We start from the raw sequence: 25,771 nt of genomic DNA on the forward strand, positions 1-25,771 counted from the left end.
AGGCAGACGCTCAACCCCTGAACCACCGAGGTCCCCACAGCCCCTCTGCTCTGCTCTCTTCAACCAGACTTCTGTATTTCACGGTGGAAGAAGACTAAAAATGGTAAGAACGGCTAAGAGATTCCCTGAAAACGAGTGTGATCTGTAATCTTTTGCGGGGAGAACTGGAAGTAGCTGGCAAGAGAGATGCTTAAGAATTTGCATCTTGGTTATTTGCGGGGGAAACTTCTTCGTGATATTTCATAATCAAGATTAATCATGGGAGTCTTACATAATTTCAGACTAATCAAAGCTTGCTCTGTCCAACTTCCTGCAAGCGTTAATGCGGGCTGTCGTGAGGAAAAACAGATGCTTGGATTGAGGCAATCGCCTCTGTGGATCTCATTTGTTCATTCTGCATTTTTGGCTTTAAAACTGTACAAATCCCTGAAGTCACTTTGTGCTTTGTCCAGCATGCGGGGTCCTCTGAACGAGTACGTATGTGGGGAAACTCATAGGAGCAGCGGGGCAGGAGACCTGTGCTGGCAAAGAAACCAGGGGCGCTTGTGGACAGTAGTTGTGGCTGGAAAAGCAGGCTTTGTTCGAGAACGAATGAAACTGGGGGAAAGAGGCGTCGTCAGTAGAGCCCTGGACTCGGTTGCCAGCACAGCAGGGACATGTGGGGATTTACAGCCAAGGAGCAGAGTGCGGGTCGGTGGATAGAAAATGAGTAAGGGGACATCAGGGGTGGGGGGGCTTCTGGATGAACCGACGGGACAGGACACTTGCTGCCAGCAGGCCAGGCAGATGGGCTGTCACCCGGAGGACGGGAGGGGCCGAGGATGATCAGGGATCAGTGGGGAGGGGTTCTCACTAAACCCACCTACCAGCACTCGCGCTGAACCTGCGCAGATGGACACAGAAACCCAAACGTCAAGGCCTAGTGGCTGAGAGGGGCCTGAGTCCGGTTCAGCCAATGAGTGGCCCAGTCACCAAAGGCCTCCGAGCCCCACCTCCTCTGTCGAGGCAGAACATTCTAGTACCCCTCCAGGTGCCTTCCAGGGCCACAGTGAGGCTCAAGTCACAGAAGATGTGTTCCAGTTCTTTGCAAGCAGAGTGAGCCATTAGAGAAGCCCAAAACTAGTCAGGAAAAGACGTCAGTGGACTTTTCCAGAAACTCTTTTGTCCCCCAAGTGAGCTATGGTGGAGTGCGTTTCAGCGGGAACCCACTCCGATTTCTAGATCTGAATGTTGGCGCCAGGGCTCATGTTGTCCTGAGGTCTAATGAAGAGTTAACCACGGGGGGAGCTATGTGACAAAGGAAACAACTGCTTATAGTTTCATTTCCTAGAAACTCAGATGTCTATTTTTAGGCCAACCCATGCCCACATCTGCCTTTGCCCCCTGAGGGATGGGATGAGGGGACTGGTGATAATAAAGACGGCTCAGAGTGACTGACCACTAGCTACAGGCCACATGTCACGCTAAGGGCAGAGCATTTCGGCTTCTAAGCCGCCCGGTGCGGTGCAGATGAGGGAAGTGGGTCTTCAGGGGCTTAAGGAACCCGGGGGGGTCGTGCCCGGGTGCCCTGACTGCAGGAGCCGTGCGGGGCCCCCCTGCTCTCCTAGGCCAAGCCCACCGCACACCCATACCCAGGGGACCGTACGTGTGAACTTCCATTATGATCCCTTACGGCAGGCCGGCAAAAGGAGCGACTGGCAGATCTTTTATAAGAAAAGATTTGGAAACAATTTTCAAAAGAAGAGATAAAAGAGGTCAGAAAGCACAGGGAAATTATTCAACCTCTTTTGTTTAAAAGATTTTATTTGGGGGATCCCTGGGTGGCTCAGCAGTTTAGGGCCTGCCTTCGGCCCAGGGCGTGATCCTGGAGGCCCGGGATCGAGTCCCACATCGGGCTCCCTGCGTGGGGCCTGCTTCTCCCTCTGCCTGGGTCTCTGCCTCTCTCTCTCTCTCTCTCTGTGTGTGTGTCTCTCATGAATAAATAAATAAAATATTTTTAAAAATAAAAGATTTGGGGGATCCCTGGGTGGCTCAGCAGTTTGGAGCCTGCCTTTGGCCCAGGGCGTGATCCTGGAGTCCCGGGATCAAGTCCCACATCGGGCTCCCTGCATGGAGCCTGCTTCTGCCTCCTCCTGTGTCTCTGCCTCTCTCTCTCTCTATGTCTATAAATAAATAAATAAATAAATAAATAATTAAATAATTAAATAAATAAATATATATTTAAAAAATAAAAAATAAGAAAATAAAATATTTTATTTATTTATTTATTTATTTGACAGAGAGAGCACTAGCAGGGGGAGGAGGGGCAGAGGGAGAAGCAGACTCCCTGCTGAGCAGGGAGCCCGATGCGAGGCCCGATCCCAGGACCCGGGGATCATGACCCGAGCCAAAGGCAGGTGCTTGACTGACTGAGCCGCCCAGGTGCCCCTATTCAACCTTATTAATAGTTATATGTCCTATCCTTTGATATGGAAACTCCACTTCTAGAAACTCTTTTTAAAGGCATGATCAAGGATGTGGCAAATTATTTATAGAATAGTCTATGCAGCGTGGCAAAGAGAGTATCTCATGCCAATGTTGGGGAGGGATTACTTAAATGTGACTCCCCATCAAATCATGTCTTAATTAATTAATTGATTGATTTTTAAAGATTTTATTTATTTATTTTAGAGAAAGAGAGACAGTGTGTGCCAGTGGGAGGGAGGAGCAGAGGGGGAGGGAGAGGGAGGGGGAAAGAATCTCAAGCAGACTCAGTGCTGAGTGCAGAGCCTGACGTGGCACTCGGTCTCACGACCCTGAGATCATGACCTGAGCCAAAACCAAGAGTTGGATGCTCAACTGACTGAGTCCCCCCAGGCGCCCCTCAAGTCATGTTTTTTTGTGAATTTTGTTTTTTTTTAGATTTTATTCATGTATTTATTTGAGAGAGAGAGAAAGAGATACAGAGCGTGAATGGAGGGCAGAGAGAGGGAGAAGCAGGCTCCCCACTGAGCAGGGAGCCCCACGCGGGGCTCGATCCGGGGAGCCTGAGATCATGACCTGAGCTGAGCTTAACCAGCTGGGCCACCCAGGGGCCCCTCAAATCATGTTTTTTTTTTTTTTTTTTTTTTTTTTTTTTCAAATCATGTTTTTTAAAAGAACACTGAACACACACACAAGAAGGTACTTATAAGATAGTGATAAATGAAAACAGCAAGCTAGAAATTGGGAAGTATCGTATATTCCTGGTGTTTTTAACGTGCCCACGCTAGATGCTTACTCGGCATTGGCTCATCTGGGAGGATGTTTTACACGAACACATGTGTTACCTATTTTTGTTAATAGTTTCTCAAAACAGCCCTGCATTCTAACCATTTTACAGTTGAGAAATGAAGATTCTCATGAGGCAAAGTGATTCACCAAAGTCAGAGAGCTCTTATGTGGTACGATAAGAATTGAATATCAAATCTTTCTGGGATTCCTGGGTGGCTCAGTCAGTTGAGTGTCTGATTCTTATTTTGGCTCAGGTCATGATTTGAGGGTCCTGAGGTCAAGCCCCACATCAGGCTCCACGCTCAACAGGGAGTCGGCTTGAGATTCTCTCTCCCTCTGCCCCTCCCACCCTCCTCCTGCTCGTGTTCTCTTTCTCTCTCTCTCTTTCTAAGATAAATCTTTAAAAAAAATTTTAAACAAAATAAAATGAAATCTTTCCCCCAACAAACCCCTAGCTAAGACTGGAATGCTTCTGACTACGTGAAATAGACACAGCAATGGGGCGATCCGTATTAGAAGGAAACGTGTCGATATGTACCCGTGGTTAAGCAGTTTTAAAAGTAAAAACGTTATTCTGCTCTCGACTATAATATATTTCTTTGTGGCCCAGCAAAGAGGTAATGAGAAATTTATTTCCTAAATTAATCAAACCAAATTAACCAACATTTATTTTATTTTTAAGATTTTACTTATTTATTCATGAAAGACACAGAGAGAGGGAGAGAGGCAGAGAGACAGGCAGAGGGAGAAGCAGGCTCCACACAGGGAGCCAGACGTGGGACTCGATCCGGGTCTCCAGGATCACGCCCTGGGCCGAAGGCAGGTGCTAAACCACTGAGCCACCCAGGGACTCCCCAAACCTGTTCATTTAAACATTTGAAAGATTGTGCTACAGTTAAATCCAATCATTACAGATGAACCAACCAGTGTCTTGCAGGCCAAGGGCAGATCCCTTCTGTCTCAGAAGCTTACCAAAGCTTGGGGCTGAGCGGCACACCGTGGCCACGGCCCATACCCGGTTGGCCACCTACGTCTGCACAGCCTACAAGCCAAGAAAGCCCTCAGTTTTTGAGTGATTGAGAAAGTCAGAGGAAGGATGCTATTTCATGACCCATCCCATTTCTGTTAAATTCAAATTTCCGTGCTCGCAAATAGTGTTATTGTTTGGTTAGATACGGTCTGTAATTGCTTTGGCACTATAGGGCATCCTCCTCGTTGGTTGAGTAGTTGTGACCGAGACCGTGTGGCCTGCGAAACATAAAACACTTACTAACAAGTGAAAACAAGTGCCGATGGTTTGGTGTGGTTTATGGGAAGCAAGCACACAGGGTGTAAGGTCAAATAAGATTTAGTATCTTCTGGTCTTGGGTGCCTGTCGTGATGGGTAACAGCTGTCAAGTTCCTCGCTTATGTAAGACTACTTTCTATCATTTTATTCTCTTATTTTGAAAACTAAGTCTGTTGGGCTAAAATGGTAAGAAATAAATGATGAAACGTCTCTGTATTTTTAGAGTGAGTTGATTATATCCTTAGGTTTTTTTTTTTTTTTTTTGGTTATATAATGAGACTTTGACATTTATGGTAATTACATTTTACAGAGATTAGTCTATAATTAGAAATCTTTGAAAATTTGCAAAAAAAATAAAAAGAGGGGGGCTACTTCATCATAAATTTATTAGGGAAATTCCAAATAGAGTCTCAGTCTATAAAGTAAATAGAAAAAGAAGGAAACCAGGGGCTCCTGAGGTGGAGTGATTCACCAGCTAACTTCCCTATTCGCGGAGTGTGGTGGCCACATGGCTACCTCCTTCTGGAACAATTCAGGGCGCTGCCGAGTTGACCGGAGGGCCCTCCTGGGTGAGCTCCAGACAGCACAGCAGCGCAGCGCTCACACGAAGGAAACGGTATTTGAAGCAAAGAAGGAGGCCGTGCGGAATAACTTCCAGAAACCCTGAGCAGATGTGAGGGGCTTCCTTTTATTTATGGTTAAGATGGAAATTCAGAACCCGGAGCCTCGCTTCCCCGCCCTGGCACCCTCGGTGGGCGCACGGTTGCGCAGGTGCGTCCTGCAAACGGGCCCATCGGTGCACCTTGCGTTCCCGGGGTCGGCGGCTCCGGGGTGGCCGTGGGACACGGCGAAGGGGCTGGAGAGGCGCCCCAGGGGACAGCCGGCTTCCGCAGGGTGGGGTCTTGGGCTCCTGATCTCCAGGAAGGAATACAGACTCTATGCTGGTTCACAGTCCCCACCCTCTGCACTTGACCTTTTTTAAAATTTTTTTTTTTTGGAGTTCAATTTGCCAACATTTAGCATAACACCCAGTGCTCATCCCATCAAGTGCCCCCCTCAGTGACCGTCACCCAGTCACCCCAACCCCCTGCCCACCTCTCCTTCCACCACCCCTTGTTCGTTTCCCAGAGTTAGGGGTCTCTCATGTTCTGTCTCCCTCACTGATATTTTCACTCATTTTCCTTCCTTTCCCTTTATTCCCTTTCACTATTTTTTATATTCCACGAATGAATGAGACCATATAATGTTTGTCCTTCTCCGATTGACTTACTTCACTCAGCATAATACCCTCCAGTTCCCTCCACGCTGAAGCAAATGGTGGGTATTTGTCGTTTCTAATGGCTGAGGAATATTCCATTGTATCCATAGACCACAGCTTCTTTATCCATCATCTTTCGATGGACACCGAGGCTCCTTCCACAGTCTGGCTATTGTGGACATTGCTGCTAGAGACATCGGGGTGCAGGTGTCCCGGCGTTTCACTGCATCTGTAATCTTTGGGGTAAATCCCCAGCAGTGCAGTTGCTGGGTCGTAGGGCAGATCTATTTTTAACTCTTTGAGGAGCCTCCACACAGTTTTCCAGAGTGGCTGCACCAGCTCACACTCCCACCAAGTCTTCACTTGACCTCGAGGGCAAATCAGTTGTCTGAAAAGGCCGCTTTCACCTTTCCGGTAGTCCCAACCTCATTAACCCTGGGGGGGGGGGGGTGCACGGTTTCACAGCACCTGGCAAAAGGCGAGTGAACTCAGATTCACAGGTTGCCAACAATTGCCCGCCGCCCTGGCCTCCCCTTGCCTCCCGGGGCCCCCTCTCATTGTTTTGCAGCCAGCCATCGCGTTGGGTTCCCCCAGCCCAGCGGGGTGCAGGCCCCCCACCCGAAACATGAGCTGCCTTCCTTCCCCGGTTTGCCTGGAAAAAGCACCAGAAAGGCATTCTAGAACTTCCTCCCCCCCCCGCCCCCCAGGGCGACTTGGCTGTTTTTCTGCTGTGTGCTTTTTTTTTTTTTTAACATGTTATTTATTTATTCCTGAGAGACACACACAGAGAGGCAGAGCCAGAGGCGGAGGGAGGGCGAGGGGCTGGGGTCCTTGCTGCCGGGGCGCCGGCTCCCTCTGGCGCCTCTCCTGCCGCACCTGCTGTCTGCTCACCTGGGGCTGCTAAACCTGCCTCCCGCTTCCCTGCGAACGTGGGGACGAGGTCCTGCGCCCCTCGCCTGGCCTCTGTCCCCCCTTGCCCCCCTCAACGCCTCGGAGGTTCCCCAGCCCGGCCTGCAGATCGCCCTGAAACAACGGCGCTAAAGTCAACCGCAGTCCTGTGGCTTCTGTGTCCTGGTCTCCAACCGGGCGCGGTTAGGTCGCTGGGTCTCTAACACCCGTGGGATCGGGGCCCTGGGGCGGGGGCTGGCCTCCCCGGAAAACTCGCTGGCTCCCAGGTGCAGGTGCGGTGCCCGGGGCCGCCCCTCAGCAGGTGCGTGCGAGCCGGGGCTGCTCGGCGCGGGACAGGCCCCGCACTGTCCCTTCTCAACAGGCCACCCGCGGCCGCCCCCAGGCCGTAGGGCTCCCAGAGTGGGGGAGAGACCGAGATCAGGGGCGAAGGAGCGAGCTCCGGGGGGGGACGTGGGACCCCGGTCGCCTTTTCTCTCCCGGCCTTGGAAACTCTGTGGCATCTCTTGTGCCGCTGCTGGCGGGGGAGTCACTCGCAGGAGCCGGCCTGCGGCCCAGGGGAGGGGGGGACGGGGGGGGGGGGGGGGGAATGAGGGACCACTCAACCCCGGAGGGTGGGGTTGCTCCTCTCCTCGCTGGGGCTCCTCCCTGCTCAGCTGCTCACAGTCAATGTCCCAGCCGTGGTCCCTTCTCTCTATGTCATCATCATTGTCGTCGTCGTCATCATTAGTGCTTTTGGGTGTTGCTTTGTTGGTTTGGGGTTTTTCATCCCCACCAGCGTTATGTAACGTGCTGTTCTTTCCTCCTAAGACGGTCTCCCCCGCCTGCCGGCCCTGCGAACGCCTGCCAGGGGCTTTGTTTCCCTTGGTCGGAAATTCCCCAGCAATGTTTGCTGTTTCCAATCCCTCATTCTTCCAAGAACTTTCAAGTCCTATTTTCTTTGGCTTCACCTTCAAAATGTATCCAGGTCTGGCAAGTTCTCACCACCTGCACCCTTGCCAGCTGGGTCTGTTGCCTGAGTCGCTGTAATCGCCTCCTGACCAGGCCTCCATCCTTCCACCTGTGCGCCCTCACTGTCCCTTCTCAACACGGCCACCCGCGTGAGGCTTCCAGCACGTAGGTCAGGCTGCGTCACTCCCCAGGGTTCCACGCAGAGTAAAAACCACCATCCTCGGAGGGGTCAGCAGGGCCCGCGTCCTTGGCAGGGGCAGGAGGCCCTCCTCTTTGACTTCATCTCCTACTCATCTCCTCCCCCTACTTGGTCTAGCACCGTCCCTTGCATAGGGTATATTCCCAATATGGTTGTTGAATGACTATGCGAGCATATAGTTCTTTATTACAGAACATAAAGCTCAGCACGCCTTTGAGTGTACAAACTCACAGACTAGCCTGACATAGCGTTGCTGGCTAGCAGGTGCAATTCGTAAGGAATGCATCGTCCAAAAAGCCTCCTTTTCCCCTCAAGTTGATCCTGCTCAAATTGTAAATATCTTTTTTGTTCTTTGACAAATTTTCCCCCTTGATTTCGGCACACCAGTCTCGTTGCCACCTCTGCAAATATTCCGGCACAGTTTTCCGCCTTTGCGTGAGGCTTACCCCTCTGCCTGGAATGCTTTTCCCCTGGATAGAGCTGCGTGGTCAACTTCCTCCTCCCTTCAAGATCTTTGCTCAAATGTCAACTCTCCATGATGTCCACGCAAGCCGCCCATCTACGGTCACAAACCCGTCTCCTGTGTCTGATCTCCTTCGCCCTGCCCTACGTTTCCTTTCCAACCCTTATACCACCTGACATCGATATGATTATCACGGAAAGTTCTATACTTTCCAGTTTATTATTTGGAGGACATAAGCTTCAGAAAGAGCAAGAATCTCCTCTGTTTGGGCCACCGATGTGACCCAATGCTTAAAAGTGGGCACCTGGCGCATGGCAGGTATCAGTAAATACTTGTTGAAATCCTCATTTTTCACAATTTTCTTCCACATTGTTATGACACAATCTTATTGCCTGTTCTGTGATGTTTAAAATGTTTTTAAGGGCAACCCAGGTGGCTCAGAGGTTTAGCACCATCTTCAGCCCGGGGCGTGATCCTGGAGACCCGGGATCGAGTCCCACATCGGGCTCCCTGCATGGAGCCTGCTTCTCCCACTGCCTGTGTCTCTGCCTCTCTCTCTCTCTCTGTCTCATGAATAAATAAATAAAATCTTTTAAAAAATGTTTTTAAGATAAAAGCGATACATGATCTTTATTTAAAAAAAAAAAACAACAAAAAAAACCCTCAAGGACTAGAAGATATAACACACTCTTTCCTACCTGGCAAAGACTCTGGAAGGTATCACCGTTCAGTTTCTCACATGTCTTTCTGTACTTTTCTCTGCAGATACAAATCAAATCTGTGTGTCTGTATTCATCACAAAGGGATCATATGCTATGTTATTTTCATGCTGTCTTAAAACTTCATTTTATTCTTTATTACTTAATAGCATAACCACACAGCTTTTCACCTATATGTCTGCCACATTCTTTTCAAAGGGATGTTTGGTGTTCCAAATGGTTTTAGCCATTTCCTCCCATTGATGGATCATCATCCAGTTCTTCCCAGTCTCATTAATTTCAGAGAGCTGAAGAAAGCTCACAAAATGGTGTCACCTGAAGACACAGGACGCCTGTTATGTGCTAGTGGTGGTTTTTTCCTTTCTATGGACCCCTTAGAAGATTCACAGTGATTGGAAGCCTTGCTTTGACCATTTTGAAACAGCAGCAGCCTGAGGTTCTGGGGGGTTAGGAAGATCCCAGCTGAGGTCAGATGCTGGCAGATAAGTTTCGGGGGGCTCTGGAGGTCAGTTAGCTCAACCCACACAGTTTGTGGATGAGAAGGTCAAGGTTCAGGAGAATTCAGTTGGTCGCCTTCTATCCGCTAGAGAGGCTGACTCAGTTCCCGGGACGCCAGCCCCCAGAATAAACAGGCGAAGCCAGACTATAGTTGGTCTTCCTCTAGCTTGTTGCAAGACACAAACCACTTCGCCTCACTTCCCCACTGGGGCCAGCTGTCCTCAGAACTCCTCAGATTGCAGCCACACGTCCGTTCCAAGCTTGCAAAGTCTTAAAAATAAAAACACTATCTGCAAAGTGGGACATTGGCAACCTCTTGGGAAATGGGTCTCCCTTTCAGTCATCATAGCTCTCTTAGCCATAGACTTCCTGGCGGGAACCAAATGTGGGTCTCAAGGTGGGGAGCCTGGTTCTGAATATAAGAACCACACAAATGACACAACGCAGCCAAGAGGATATGTTTTGCTGCTTTGAAGGGTTTATTGAAGCTTTCGTTTGAAGGGTGGGCAGCATTACCTTTAGGCCTGACTAGAGGTTGTCCTACAGTCTTGGATTTCCACGCTGCCTTGCCCCGACTGCAGAGACTTTCAAGCACACACGGCCTCTGGGTGGCAGCTGCAAGGCCCTTTGGTTTTGAGTTGGGCAGGAATGGTGTCCAAGGCCCCTACTTGGTCTAGCACCGTCCCTTGCATAGGGTACATTCCCAATATGGTTGTTGAATGACTATGCAAGCATATAGTTCTTTATTGCAGAACATAAAGCTCAGCACGCCTTTGAGTTTACAAATTCACAGACTAGCCTGACATAGCGTTGCTGGCTAGCAGGTGCAATTCGTAAGGAATGCATTGTCCAAAAAGCCTCCTTTTCCCCTCAAGTTGGTCCCGCTCAAATTGTAAATATCTTTTTTGTTCTTTGGCAAATTTCTTTATGGAAACTCTAAATAGCAGGGCACCCAGGTGGCTCAGTCAGTTGACCAGCTGACTCTTGATTTCGGCTCAGGTCAGGATGTCAGGGTCAGGGGATCCAGCCCCACGTCGGGCTCCATGCTCAGCACAGAGTCTGCTGGGAATCCTCCCTCCTCCTCTCCCTCTACAGCTCCCCCTGCTTGCTCTCTCTCTCTCTCTCTCTCTCTCAAATAAATAAATCTTTAAAAAAAAAAAAACCTCTAAATAGCACAATATGGAAACATTACAGTGCTCAGAATCCTTGAATGGAAATGGAGATAAATGAAGACACAGGCACGCACGCCAAGTGCGTTTGCTCTAACTTCACGAGGTAACTTGAAGATGATTGGTCATCATGGAGTTTGACTCTTGGTTCAGAGTTGCCTCTCTGGTTGCTGCCTCTTCAAGAGTGAAATGAGGATATTTATATATCCTCTTAACCTCACCGTCAGGGCTCAGTCATGTAGCATCAGCACCGTGTCCTCTTCAGCGTCTGGCACGTAATCACATGATAGAAAGCAGCCATTCAACAAAAATGACTAATGACCGTTCAATATGAATTCTACATTTTCCATTTTAACAAAAAGAGACGATTTACTGAGAGAAGAGAACACCTGTGCATACAACGTCAAACATTCCCATTTTAACTGTATTGAGTTTGCTAATCGAGCATCCAAATTTACCCAGCATGTTTGCGTGTGTAATTAGCTGTGATTTGTGGCCAACGCTAAGCCCACGTTGGGGTGTATTCCCTTACTTTATAAATCAAATTACTGAAAGGCACATGTCTTTTGGCAGTTGTTGCCCAAAAAGCAAGCAAAACAGAATAATGTGGATTTATTTCTATAAATCTATTTATTTGTTTCAGATGAAAAAGTAGTCCTGGCTCAACACTGAGTGAACTCTTTTCAAAGACTTTCATTTATTTATTTATTCATATATTTTAAGAAATCTCTATACCCAACGTGGGGCTCACACTCACCACCCCAAGATCAAGAGTTACATGCTCTACTGACTAAACCATCTGGGTGCCCCTCTAGCATTGAGTGAACTCTTAGATCACCATTATGTGATGCTCAGGTCCTCACTTTAGTCAGAGGCAGGGGGTTCCTGGTGGTCTGAAAGGGGACATTTTTACACTTAAGGAATAAAGGAAAACTTTAGGAAAACTTCACATCTTTCTAAGGTTTGTTTGTTTGTTTGATTGATTGATTGATTTTAAGGGGGGGGGTCCTATGTGCCTCAGTCGGTTAAGCATCTGCCTTCAGCTCAGGTCATGATCCCAGGGTCCTGGGATGGAGCCCCACGTCGGGCCCTCTGCTCAGCAGGCAGCCTGCTTCTCCCTCTCCTTCCTGCTTGTGCTCTCTCACTATCTCTGTGACTATCTCTCTCTCTCTCCAATAAATAAATACAAACTTTAAAAAATTAAAGAATAATAAAAATATTTTAGAGAGAGAGTGAGTACCAGCAGGGGGAGGAGCAGAGGGGGAGGGAAAGGGAGAGAATCTCGAGCAGACTCCATGTTGAGCGCAGAGCCCAACACAGGGCTCCATCTCACAACCCTGGGATCACGGCCTGAGCCGAAACCAAGTGTCAGACACTCAATCGACTGAGCCACCCAGGATCCCCAAAGCTTCACATCCTTCAGTCATCTTCTCAAAAATATCTTTTAAATTTGGAAGTTTCAAAAGGGCATTACTTCTCTTTAACAAATTTAGAAAGGCTTTGTTCATTGAATCCATTTTTCCCCTTCCTTTGCTTGGTCAGAACCCAACCTCTCATTGCAGTTAATTTTCTTGGTTCCAAGATCCGCGCAAGCTCACTGATACCTCGGAGTTCCAGGCTCCTGGTGCAGCGGGGGTGGGGACCCAGAAGACCTCCCGTCGACCCTAGAGCATCACAAGGGCCAGCGGGGCTGGGGCTCAGCTATGGAGCACAGGCTGTGCCTCTCCCAGGAGAGACAAATGAGCTCTGCACTGTCACTGGGGTTTCAGGTTCCAGGGAACAGAACTGAGAAAGGATCGAGTGGGGGCTTCTGCAGTTTCACTTGCATGGCCTTCCTCTGACACCACTGTACCCCTTCCTTTTAGAGGCCCCCAGCCCTCCTGGGGTCTCCTCGCTTCCTTGTCAGCAATCTGACCTTTGGAATACTTCACTATTGAGGACAATTCAGTGCATGTCTTCCATGGGATTGTAAGGACGTTCGAAGCCTTGATTTATTCCGCAGATATTGATCTCACGCTCACTATGTGGCAGGCATCATAATGATAGAGCGTGTGGAGAGACAGGCCGGGTTCTGGACCTAAGAGCGTTCAGCTCCCAGGGAGAGGAATGGGTGCATTGACATAGAGCCTTCTAGAAAGGAGGTATAACAAAGCAGCCAAGAGTGCAAGCTGTGTGTCTGACTTGCCGGAGTCTTACCTTGGGCCGGTTCTGTGGGCTCTGCATTTCACTCTCCTCATTGCAAACAACCTATTTCTTAGAATCGCAATGACGAGGAAATCATTCGCTTGAAATCAGCAGCACGTGAACAGACGCACAGGCTTCGCAGGCAATGTAATTTCTTCTAATATTAGGCAGTCTTGGATTGAATTTGCTTAGAGCGAATTCTATGCACAAGTTTAATACACCCGAAGATTTTGTCTAGACCAGGAGTTTGCAAATCGCGGCCTGTGGGCCAAATCTGTGTAGCCACCTGTGCTTGTGTGGCTCGTGAGCTAAGGATGGTTTTTATCACTTTGATGAGTTACATTCTAAATGGTAATTTAAATACCCATATAATTGCCTCAACTTTGCCCCAAATATTTACTCTCTAGCTCTTCACAGAAAAAAGTTTGGCATACCTCGGTCTAGACCTATGTTGTCTACTAGAACTTCCTGCAGGGATCCCTGGGTGGCTCAGCAGTTTAGCTCCTGCCTTCAGTCCAGGGCGTGATCCCGGGGTCCTGGGATCGAGTCCCACGTTGGGCTCCCTGCATGGAGCCTGCTTCTCCCTCTGCCTGTATCTTTGCCTCTCTCTCTCTCTCTCTCTCTCTCTGTGTGTGTGTGTGTGTGTGTCTCATGAATAAATAAATAAAATCTTAAAAAAATAGAATTTCCTGCAATCTCTCTGCGTGCTCAACTACCGTAGCCTTGAGCCTAATGTGGCTCTTGAGCACCTGAAATATGGCTCGTGTAACAGAAACTGAATTTTAAAATTGCATTTAATTTTAATTAATTTAAATTTAAATGGCCACATGTGACTGGTGGTTATCATATTAGACAGAGCAGCTCCAGACCATTTTAAATGTAAAGATTCTGTATTCCGTCAATGTTCCTCAGTCTCAATGTAATCAACTCCCCAGAGGCTGTATGAGTCAAGGGGAAGGCAGCAATCCTAATCAGATTCTTTGGCCTGGCCTGGCTTCCATTGTCTGCTGGAAAATACTTAATGGAAAGTGCTTGAAAAATGCATGTGAGCACACACTTATGTTCTCTTAAGGCTGCTAGTGACTCTGTCCATTCATCTGCTTTCATTTGGGGTAAGGCAGGAGGCTTTTTCAACCCCGCAAGGCCCCAGATTAAGGAAGTCTTAATCAACCTTGGAGTTCAGGCTGCAGGCAGAGAAAGCCTCCCTTGGCCGAGCTGTACTTCCTTCCATTCATGCTTGCAGATGGCTGACTTCAGCCATGGCTCATGCCTCCCCTAAGACTGCTAAAAACAGTAAGAGGTCATCAGCGTGCATCATCATTACAAATACCGCCATACCATTTCCCCTAACAGCGAAGTCACAAGTCACGGTTGGCACACTGAGGATGTTACGTACAGCACGGTGACGGTAGTTAACAATACTGTATTGTGTGTTTGAAAGTTGCTAAGGGAGTAGATCTTAAAAGTTCTCACTGCAAGAAAAACAATGGTAATGATCTGAGGTGTTAACTAGACTCATTGTGATCATTTTCCAATATATGGGTTTACCAAATCATTATGTTGGACACTTTAAACTGATATAATGTTAGGATGTCGTTGTATCTCCATAAAGCTGGGAGAACGAAACAGAAGTCACAGTGGACGTGTGTCCCGCCTTCCAAGATGGCCTGGGTGATGGTTGTATCCGGTGTTTTGCAATGGTGTGGTATGCGTTGCGAGCTTTCCAGCCTCCAACATCGGCATCTGTCTTGCCCGTAGCGTAATAACATCGACATCACGTGTTTTAGGTTCTTTCAGGAGCAGCAACCTACTCCCAAGTTCTACCTTTTACACTGGCTAAAAGTAGGCTATTTCTGTTTCTAAAAGAAATGCAATTTCTATTGCATTTGTACAATAGAAAGTCCAGGGGCACCGGGGTTGCTCAGCGGCTGAGCATCTGCCTTTGGCTCAGGGCGTGACTCTGGGGTCCCAGGATCGAGTCCCGCATCAGGCTCCCTGCATGGAGCCTGCTTCTCCCTCTGCCTGTGTCTCTGCCTCTCTCTCTCTCTCTCTCTCTCATGAATAAATAAATCAATCTTTAAAAAAAAAAGGAAGAAAGAAAGTCCAGTTAACCCTGGCTTAGTATAACAACTTTGTGATTTCTCATCAACTCCTAGAGATCAGAGCCATTATTTATACTCCGCTCTAGGAGGTCGTGCGAGGAGGATCCGGTGCTCTGGATCATCCACCTTGTTGCTTCGCCATCCCTAGCATATTTTCCTCATTTGCAAAAATCAAGATAGGTGGCTACCACACCCATATTACAAGAAGCTAGATGGAAGTAGACAGGAAGAAGGGGAAGAGCCCCGCCATTCAAGGACATATCCCAGAAATCATACGTCTCACTTCCTCTCACATCACATTGGCTTTAACTTAGTCATGTAGCCATGCTTAGCTGCAAGGGAGTCTGGGAAATAGAATCTTTTCTTCAGAGTAGTATATGCCCAACTTTTTTTTTTCCCAACTATTAATGAAGACTCACTATGAAATGAAAGAAAGGGGACAAAGATATGAGTAGAGATTTAACAATCTCTGGACTCAATGAGGCTGATAAAAATAACCAATTTAAAGTGTCAGAAAATACCCTGCATGAAATAAGAACAACATACAATTAAGCTTCACCGGGGCACCTGGATGGCTCAGTGGTTGAGCGTCTGCCTTTGGCTCAGGGCATGATCCCAGGGTCCCAGGATCCAGTCCCACATCGGGCTCCCTGCATGGAGCCTGCTTCTCCCTCTGCCTGTGTCTCTGCCTCTGTGTGTGTTTTTCATGAATAAATAAATAAAATCTTAAAAAAAAAAACAATTAAGCTCCACCTCTACAAGTATCATCATCTTGTCTGGAAAGAACTAATGGTCTTTCCACGTTTTAATTTTAAATGCACATATTTTTTCTCTCCTCCACTGTGAGTTGAGCTCTTTAGGGGCAGGGGCTGTGTGTTTGCTGCCCCTAGTAGGTATTCAATAAATACTTGTCAAATGAAAGAATGACTGTGTCAGTGGAATCCTGATTTTTTTTTAAATGAATTCTTTCTCACCAGGTACTTGGTATAATTCCTAGCTAATGAATTGTTGGAGAATTTTCTGGTTTGGGTCCACTGTCTTTTTATTATTATTATGAAATATTTTATTTATTTATCTATGAGAGACACAGAGAGAGAGGCAGAGACACAGGCAGAGGGAGAAGCAGGCTTCCGTGGGGAGCCTGATACGGAACTCAATCCCAGGGCCCGGGATCATTCCCTGAACTGAAGGCAGGTGCTCAACCGCTGAGCTACCCTGGCATCCCCGGGTCCACTGCCTTGGTTCCGGACAGTTGTCTGGGTCCTTGATGTGTCTTGTACTGTTGGTTCTGTGTGCACCATTCTCTTGGAGGGGCTCTTCTGCTGGGCACAGTGGCTGCCTCACAAGGGGACGTGGGTGGAGTACCAAGCCAGGACTGGGAGCCAGTTCTTCCAACCCTCATTCCAGAGTGGTATTTCACAGCCATGTGTGTACTCAGAGCAGAAGATGAGAAGAGGGAGCGACTACTTCTGTCTGGGTTCGTCCCAGAGAGTGCCTTGAAGAAGATGAATTCGAAGTGAGCAATAGAAAGCAGAGCTTTTGAAACCTTTTTCCCCGAGGAATCCTTGGGCAAATAGATGAAATAGACTGTTATCCCCTGGCAATGTGGGGCTTTAGCCTAAAGCAATCTACTCCAAGGAGAAATTTCTTGGAAGTATTTTGCTTTATTTCATTCATTCATGCTTTCATTCTTCTATTCATGTATTTAGCAAGCATGATACAACACGAATTACGTGCCGGGCATTGTTTTATACAAGGACACACAAAGCCCTACTCTCTCAGAGCTTATCTATCTTCTCATGCAAGAGAGACATTAAACAACTAAGCACATGAATCACAAGCACACAAACTATCGGCAAGGTAATTTCTGATTGTGCTAAGGGCCATGAAGGAAATAAAGCAGGGCGGTCTAGCACAGGGTACGACATATATGCACCCCACTGCACCTCAGTGGACTCATCCCTAAAATGGAAATTAATAGTAGACATTCACATTTCCAAAATCCCCTGACTGAAAGCTTTGTCCTAACTCAGTCAATGGCAAACACATGACCTGAATTCATCTGGAGGTGAATCTTGATCTGAACTGAACAAACTAGTTCTTTTCTTCCTTGTCTACTTGTGTGGTTGCTTGCTTTTCTTGCTTTTCCTTCCTTCCTTCCTTCCTTCCTTCCTTCCTTCCTTCCTTCCTTCCTTCCTTCCCCACTTACTGTGGAGGCTTCTTTGTTTCACTGCACAAATTTTTATGTGTTTGATTATGGGATGCTGCCCCGGGCCCCAGTAGGAAGATTACATAATGCATGGATATGTATTACCTTCTAAGGTCTGAAAAATTCTTAGTTCCAAAACACATCTAACCCCAAAGGTTTTGGGTAAGGATTGAGGATCTGTAGTACCACTCACATGTGGTTATTATGAGGATTCAATGGGTTAATATATTTACACCCTGAAAATAAGGCTCAGAATAGAGTAAGTGCTACCGAAGTTAACCAAAGTTACGGTCACCATCAATAGTATTACATGGAAGCGTATTTACGTAAGTTGACCAGAGATGGTCTGTCTGAATACATGTTATCTGTGCAGACCCCTAAGGGATGAGGATGACCTGGCTGTGGGAAGAGGAGGAGAAAGATAATTTCAGGAAGAGGGAACAGCAAGTGCCAAGACTGGCTCGAATGCAGAACAGAAAACAGGCCAGATGTCTGGCGTGTGGTCAAAGTAGGGGGAGGATGGTTCAAGGTCATGGAAGTAGGCTGGAGTCAGAACATGCATGATATAAGCAGTAACGATTCGTTGTAGTTGATGTGATTCATGTTTAGAAAGACTGCTCTCATGCCATTTGATGCAAGAATTGTAGAGGAGAAGGAGAATTGGGAGGACCAGTTTAGAGTCTCTTGCGGTAGTCCAGGTAAGACCTAATGGCTAATGGCAGGAAGGAGGTGATAGTAGACGAGGAGAAAAGTGGACAGGTGCAAGAAAAAAGTTTAGAAATAAGGGAGAAAGAGGGGCACCTGGGGGGCTCAGTCGTTTAAGTACCAGCCTTTGGCAGGTCATGATCTCAGGGTCCTGGGATCGAGCCCCATGTCCCTCAGCAGGGAGTCTGCTTCTCTCTCTCTGCCCCTCCCCCCTACTTGTGCACACTCTCTCTCTCTTTCTCTCAGATAAATAAATAAGATCTTTTTTAAAAAGAGAGAGACAAGAGTGAAATACTTTCTGATTAATTTTTCCTTCTAGTTCATACTACGTCAATAGGTAAAGGCTAAAAACTCCACAGTCATGGTCGCAGGTGTGTTAAGGGCAGGGTCTGCTGGACGCAGCTCCCACGGGCTTGCCAGGGCAGCTCTGCACATCTCTCTCCAACTCCGCATTCAGTGACATCACGATGGCAGCTCACACTATGGGAACTAGAAAATGCTATAAATCAGGATTTAACAAATCAGAGGTGTGGGGCGTGGGGAGACAGCCAGTTGTTAAACATTGACCAGCACACCACTGTTATTTTTTTCCTACAACTAAACTAGAGCATCTACTTCCCCCCATCATAGAACTAGGCATATTCTGGAACCTTGGTGTGGTGATTGCTGTCACTTCATGTCTTTAACTCTGCTAATTCAGGGATCTTCCCAGTTCTTCCCAGGAGCTCGTCTAGGTTTGTGAGAGTGGGATCAGAAGAGGGCACCTGGTTCACGATTTGTCCTTTACTCATTTTGGCCCCCTTCAGAATACAACTCACCTCCCAGGTCCATAGTAATGCCCTTAGCAGCATTACTTTTTACCTTCTGATAGCGGGGTTCATGAACCCATCGTGTCTTCTGACAGAAGCATAGCTGGAGATGGGGTCCAGGGTCTGGGATCCTATAGTCAGGAACCATAAAAATAACTCACTCTCCTTCTCCCCTTTTCTCATCTTGACTCAACCCCTCCTCCCTGAGTGATGAACATTTCTCCTAAATCTTCGAGTAAGATTGATGCTCAAGGGAGATAGACCCTATTTATCTAAGGGCTTCCTGTACACCCTGGCCTATTGCCATCTTCCCAGGGATTTGATTCCTCCAGATTGGAAGGTAAAGCCTTAAGGGATAACCAGAATTCTGCTGGGTGGAAATGATAGAAAAGAGAAGTCCAGGTGAAAGGACTTGCAAGTAAGGAACACAAACTGGGCTTGGGTTAGTGACTAGAAAAGCTGGCAGGGCAGTGTATTAGGAAGGCCTGGACAAGTAGATAGGGAATAAATTATGGAAGACTTTGGATGTCATGATAAAAAGTTAGGGCTCATTCTGTAAAAAAAAAAAAAAAGAGAGAGAGAAATCATTTTAAAGATTGTGGAATAACGTAATCTGATTAATGTTTGGAAAGTTTAAATGGTTAGGGTGGATTGGGAGAGTGAGAGCCTGAGCACAAAGATGAGGCTTTAGAGTGGACCAAGGGTGAATAATCTCAACTGAAATTGTGTCAGCTAAAATGGGCAAAGCGAGGAGGATGCCAAGAAGGTCAATGAAGAATGTCAACTGGACTCAGTGAATGATTTTCATGAGGAGGAGAAGAGGAGACAAGGTGGTGAAAGAGGCGGGGAAAAAAGACAATGTTGTACCTCTAACCTCAACAAGGTTGGGTGTGTAAATGTGTATGAAGAAGTCCTTTAAGATCCTTCTGAACCATCTTGGATCAGAGAAAAAAAGAGCTGAGGGGAAAATTGCTTATTTACGTTCTATTGGAGGAATTAAGGGAAGTAGGCATTTGGTTTCTTAGATATCAACATAATTGGTTGATTCAGTTCATTGGGAGAACAAAAGCATTAATTGATCTAGAAGCCTATTGTAGAGACACAGGCCAGATCGTTCCATGGATAAGCACCAGCTAAACTAAAACCAGTGTTCTGGAGTAGAATATTGATAGAAATCTTGAAACTTGAAGGCTAGTCTCTGGTTAAACCACCCTCTAAGGCAGGGCCAGTCCAAGTTAACATGATGACTGGCAAAGCTCTTCAGTACTCCCCATACTACCTTTCAAGGTCTTTCTCCCCAAGGTCCCGGGGTCTCTCATGCTAAACCTGGTTGCCCAAGAATCACCATTATGAGTAGGTTTCCATATGTCCCAGTTTGCCTGAGAGAGTCTTGGTTTTCTGCCTGTAGTCTTAGCGAAATTATTAATAGGTTCCCCTTCCTTTCACTCCCATGAGTATCCTCTTTGATCAATCAGGAATCACCAAGGCAATGGCCTGACTCTCTGCTCTCTTCTTTCCAAATTTATGTAATGCAAAGCAAAAGTGTAGGGGAAATGCTCCTTCCCCAGATCATCTTGGATTTCCAAAAACAATCCAAGAGGAAAGCCAGCTCATAGGATGGCAGTGCCGGAATGACACAGTTGAGTGTCCTTGGGCAAATGAGCTGTTATTGCTAGGTGGGGTCTTAATCCGTAGAATAGGGATGATAGATCTCTTAATTTTTCTACTTAGAATATTAAGAGGTTTGAGTATTATGAAGGCCTCTTGTAACATGTATCAGAGCAGGCTTAGCAAGCAAAAAGTAATGGCACAAAAGTCTTTTTTTTAAAGATTTTATTTGTTTATTTGACAGAAAGAGTGAGAGCACAAGCAGGGGGAGCAGCAGAGGGAGAAGCAAGCTCCCAGCTGAGGAGGGAACCCGACGTGGGGCTCGATGCGGCACTTGATCCCAGGACCTGGAGATCGTGACCTGAGCCAAAGGCAGATTCTTAACCCACTGAGCCACCCAGGCGCCCCAGCACTAAAGACTTAATGTGTTGTTCTTCCCAATGCATTTTCCTTTTAATATTCCTTCATCCCCAAATTTCAGACTTTGGCAACTAGTTGACAACCCTTCTGTTATACTATTTTAAATAAAAGCGAGTAAGAAAATGCTTCCTCTACCACCTTCAAATCTATGGAACTGAAGAGCTAATGTGCTAAAAGCTAAATGTGTAACTTGATTATTATGACCCTCAGTAGTAGGTTCATCATAACGTCAGGGGGTGGGGAGATGCAACAGAGAATTAAGACCTGGGTTGTATCTTTTAAACTGTAGCAAAAAGGGATCCCTGGGCGGCTCAGCGGTTTAGCACCTGCCTTCGGCCCAGGGCGTGATCCTGGAGACCCGGGATCGAGTCCCACGTCGGGCTTCCTGCATGGGGCCTGCTTCTCCCTCTGCCTGTGTCTCTGCCTCTGTGTGTGTGTGTGTGTGTGTGTGTGTCTCATGAATAAATAAATAAAATCTTTTAAAAAATAAATAAACTGTTGCAAAAGAGAGGCAGCAAATGGGACATTTCAAATCTGATTCTTGATATATTTTAGAATGATTTAGAATGACGGTGATTTGTTCTTTCTTATGCTTTCAGGTGTTTCCAATGTGGACATTGAAGAGACAGTTCTTTATCCTTTTGAACATAATCCTGATTTCCAAACTCCTTGGAGCCAGATGGTTTCCTAAAACTCTGCCCTGTGATGTCAGCCTGGATGCTCCGAAGGCCCATGTGATTGTGGACTGCACGGACAAGCACCTGACGGAAATCCCGGGAGGTATTCCCTCCAACGCCACCAACCTCACCCTCACCATTAACCACATACCCGGCATCTCTCCAGCCTCCTTCCACCAGCTGGACTATCTGGTAGAGATCGATTTCCGATGCAACTGTATACCTGTTCGACTGGGGCCGAAAGACCATCTGTGCACCAGGAGGCCACAGATTAAACCCAGAAGCTTTAGCAGCCTCACTTATTTGAAATCCCTTTATCTGGATGGAAACCAGCTTCTAGAAATACCCGAGGGTCTTCCTCCCAGCTTGGAGCTGCTGAGCCTCGAAGCCAACAGTATCTTCTCTATCATGAAAAATAACCTAACAGAACTGACCAACATAGAAAGGCTCTACTTGGGCCAAAACTGTTATTTTCGCAATCCTTGTAATGTTTCATTTTTCATCGAAAAAGATGCTTTCCTAAGTCTGAAAAATCTAAAATTGCTCTCCCTCAAAGATAACAACATCACGTATGTCCCTACTACTTTGCCGTCTACTTTAACAGAACTCTACCTTTATAACAACGCCATTGCAAAAATCCAAGAAGATGATTTTAATAACCTCAATCAACTGCGCATCCTCGACCTAAGTGGAAATTGCCCTCGTTGTTACAATGTCCCATTTCCTTGCACACCCTGTGAAAATAATTCGCCCCTACAGATCCATGAGTCAGCTTTCGATGCATTGACAGAATTACAGGTGTTACGTCTACACAGTAACTCTCTTCAGCGTGTGCCCCAGAGATGGTTTAAAAACATTAAAAAGCTCAAGGAGCTCGATCTGTCCCAAAACTTCTTGGCCAAAGAAATTGGGGATGCCAAATTTTTGTATCTTCTTCACGACCTTGTCCAACTGGATCTATCTTTCAATTATGAACTTCAGGTCTATCGTGCAGCTCTGAATCTGTCCGACGCGTTTTCTTCACTGAAAAACCTGAAAGTGTTGCGCATCAAAGGATACGTCTTTAAGGAGCTGAGCAGCCATCATCTCTCTCCGTTACAGAGCCTTACCAATCTCGAAGTTCTTGATCTCGGCACTAACTTCATAAAAATTGCGGACCTCAGCATATTTGAACAATTTAAAACACTGAAAGTCATAGACCTTTCGATGAATAAGATATCCCCTTCAGGAGATTCAGGTGAAGTTGGCTTCTGCTCTAGCACCAGAACCTCTGTCGAAGGTCATGCGCCTCAGGTCCTTGAGACATTACATTATTTCAGATATGACGAGTATGCAAGGAGTTGCAGGTTCAAAAACAAAGAGACTCCTTCTTTCTTGCCTTTTAACAAAGATTGTTACATGTATGGGCAGACCCTGGACCTAAGTAGAAACAACATCTTTTTTATCAAGTCCTCTGATTTTCAGCATCTTTCTTTCCTCAAATGCCTAAATTTGTCAGGAAATACCATTGGCCAAACTCTCAATGGCAGTGAATTTCAGCCACTAGTGGAGCTGAAATACTTGGACTTCTCTAACAACCGGCTTGATTTACTCTACTCGACGGCATTTGAGGAGCTACGCAAACTGGAAGTTCTAGATATTAGCAGTAACAGCCATTACTTTCAATCAGAAGGAATCACTCACATGCTAAACTTCACCAAGAACCTAAAAGTTCTGAAGAAACTGATGATGAACAACAATGACATCGCTACGTCCACCAGCAGGACCATGGAGAGCGAGTCTCTTAAAATTCTGGAATTCAGAGGAAATCATTTGGATGTTTTATGGAGAGATGGTGATAACAGATACTTAAAGTTCTTCAAGAATCTGCTGAACTTAGAGGAATTAGACATCTCTGAAAATTCCCTGAGCTTCTTGCCTTCTGGAGTGTTTGATGGCATGCCTCCGAATCTAAAGACTCTCTCCTTGGTCAAAAATGGGCTCAAGTCCTTTCACTGGGAAAGACTCCAGTATCTGAAGAATCTAGAGACTTTGGACCTCAGCTACAATGAGCTGAAGATTGTCCCTGAGAGATTATACAACTGTTCCAGAAGCCTCAAGAAGCTGATTCTTAAGTATAATCAAATCAGGCAGCTGACAAAGCATTTTCTACAAGATGCTTTCCAGTTGCGATATCTGGACCTCAGCTCAAATAAAATCCAGATTATCCAGAAGACTAGCTTTCCAGAAAATGTCCTCAACAACCTGGAGATGTTACTTTTGCATCATAACCGGTTTCTGTGCACCTGTGATGCTGTGTGGTTTGTCTGGTGGGTCAACCACACAGAGGTGACTATTCCTTACTTGGCCACAGATGTGACTTGTGTGGGGCCAGGAGCACACAAGGGCCAGAGTGTGGTCTCCCTGGATCTGTATACCTGTGAGTTAGATCTGACTAACCTGGTTCTGTTCTCATTTTCCCTATCGCTGGCCCTTTTTCTGATGGTGATTACAACAGCAAACCACCTCTACTTCTGGGACGTGTGGTACAGTTACCATTACTGTAAGGCCAAAATAAAGGGGTATCGGCGTCTGAAATCACTGGACTCTTGCTATGATGCTTTCGTTGTGTATGACACTAAAGACCCAGCAGTGACCGAATGGGTTTTGGATGAGCTGGTGGCCAAGCTGGAAGACCCAAGGGAGAAACATTTCAATTTATGTCTTGAGGAAAGGGATTGGTTACCAGGGCAGCCAGTTCTGGAAAACCTTTCCCAGAGCATACAGCTTAGCAAAAAGACGGTGTTTGTGATGACGAACAAGTATGCAAAGACCGAGAACTTTAAGATAGCATTTTACTTGTCCCATCAGAGGCTCATGGATGAAAAAGTGGACGTCATTATCTTGATATTCCTTGAGAAGCCCCTTCAGAAATCCAAGTTCCTCCAGCTCCGCAAGAGGCTCTGTAAGAGTTCTGTCCTGGAGTGGCCAAGAAACCCACAGGCTCACCCATACTTCTGGCAGTGTCTGAAAAATGCCCTGGCCACAGACAATCATGTGACCTATAGCCAGGTGTTCAAAGAGACGGTCTAGGCCTTCTTTGCAAAATGGGGCTGCCTGACTCACCAAGGAGAAGCTTGGCTGCCTAGATTTTCTCTTCGATGTCTCACTAGAAGGGTGTTCGTAAATTCTCTAAGACCCGGGATGGCCCATAGCAGAGAGGCTGGTGGAAGTTGGAAAATGGAATTTATATGATACATCGAGTCATCTTACTTATCTCTCTGTGACTCCATTTGCACTGGAGCCTCTCCTTTCTGTTCCTGGATAGATGCTATTGGGAGGACGGCGGCAAGGAGAGGACACGAGGCTCTGACTCTCCTGTAATTCTCTAGTGATTATTAAATAGACGTGCAATCACAGACTACTGAGAAGAATTGCACTTCTTCCCGAAGAAGAACTACTGGTATGTGTCAAAAACGCTCGGGGCCTGCGTACAGGACATTAAAATGTAGCAGAGTTTGTGAAATGAAAACCCAGTCAACTCGTCACCTGATGGCTTCTGTATCATCCAGCGCCCCTTTCTGTGCAGACCCAGAGCTGGCTCCCCACGGAGGATTGCCTACGTGCCACTGTCTCTTTGCCCTTGGGCCTGTTGCTGGGTCCCTGGTGGAAATAGTGAGAAACACCCTTACCACTGGTGGGCTTGGCCTACTTACAAATGGAAAAAAATTGAAGTTGATCTGCCTTTATACAAATGAGGCTCTTTACCTTTGATGATAATTCACCTGCTCAAGTATTGTTACGGACTGAACGTCTGTTCCCTCCCAAATTCAGATGTTGAAGTGCCAACTCCCAGTGGGATGGTGTCAGGAGGTGGCCTTTGGGGGGGTGATCAGGCCACGAGGGTGGAGCCTGCAGGAATGGGATCAGTGCTTTATCAGAAGATAGCAGAGGGACGCCAGGGTGGCTCAGGGGTTGAGCATCTGCCTTTGGCCCAGGGCGTGATCCCGGGGTCCCAGGATGGAGTCCTGCTTCGGGCTCCCCGCAGGGAGCCCGCCTCTCCCTCTGCCCGTGTCTCTGCCTCTCTCTGTGTCTCTCATGAACAAATAAATAAAATCTTTAAAAAAAAAAAAAAAAAGACAGCGAGACCTAGCTTGCTGTGTTCCCACCACGTCCCTGTGAGGATACAGAGGGAAGTCAACAGCCTGCAGCTCGGACGAGGACCCTCACCAGATGGACGATGCTGGCGCTCTGACCCGGGACTTCCATCCTTCAGAACTGGGCGAAATAGGTGTTTGTTGTGGAAGTCACCCGGTTTGTGAGATTTTGTTATGTAGCAGCCTGAGCGACTCTAACGCCTATTTTTATCTGCTTT

The 25,771-nt window shown here is 46.9% G+C and overlaps 1 protein-coding gene across 1 annotated transcript; it reads left to right on the top strand.

Annotated features, from left to right (window-relative positions):
* The first annotated feature begins 12 nt into the window (after positions 1 to 12).
* On the top strand, positions 13 to 25,509 carry TLR7 (toll like receptor 7). Its single transcript, NM_001048124.2, is given in 2 exon segments — positions 13 to 103; positions 21,340 to 25,509. Coding segments are annotated over 2 exon segments (3,153 nt in total). The 5' UTR covers positions 13 to 100; the 3' UTR covers positions 24,490 to 25,509.
* Positions 25,510 to 25,771: the final 262 nt, after the last annotated feature.

Source organism: Canis lupus, chromosome X (assembly GCF_011100685.1).
Source record: "Canis lupus familiaris isolate Mischka breed German Shepherd chromosome X, alternate assembly UU_Cfam_GSD_1.0, whole genome shotgun sequence".
NCBI classification, from domain to species: domain Eukaryota; kingdom Metazoa; phylum Chordata; class Mammalia; order Carnivora; family Canidae; genus Canis; species Canis lupus.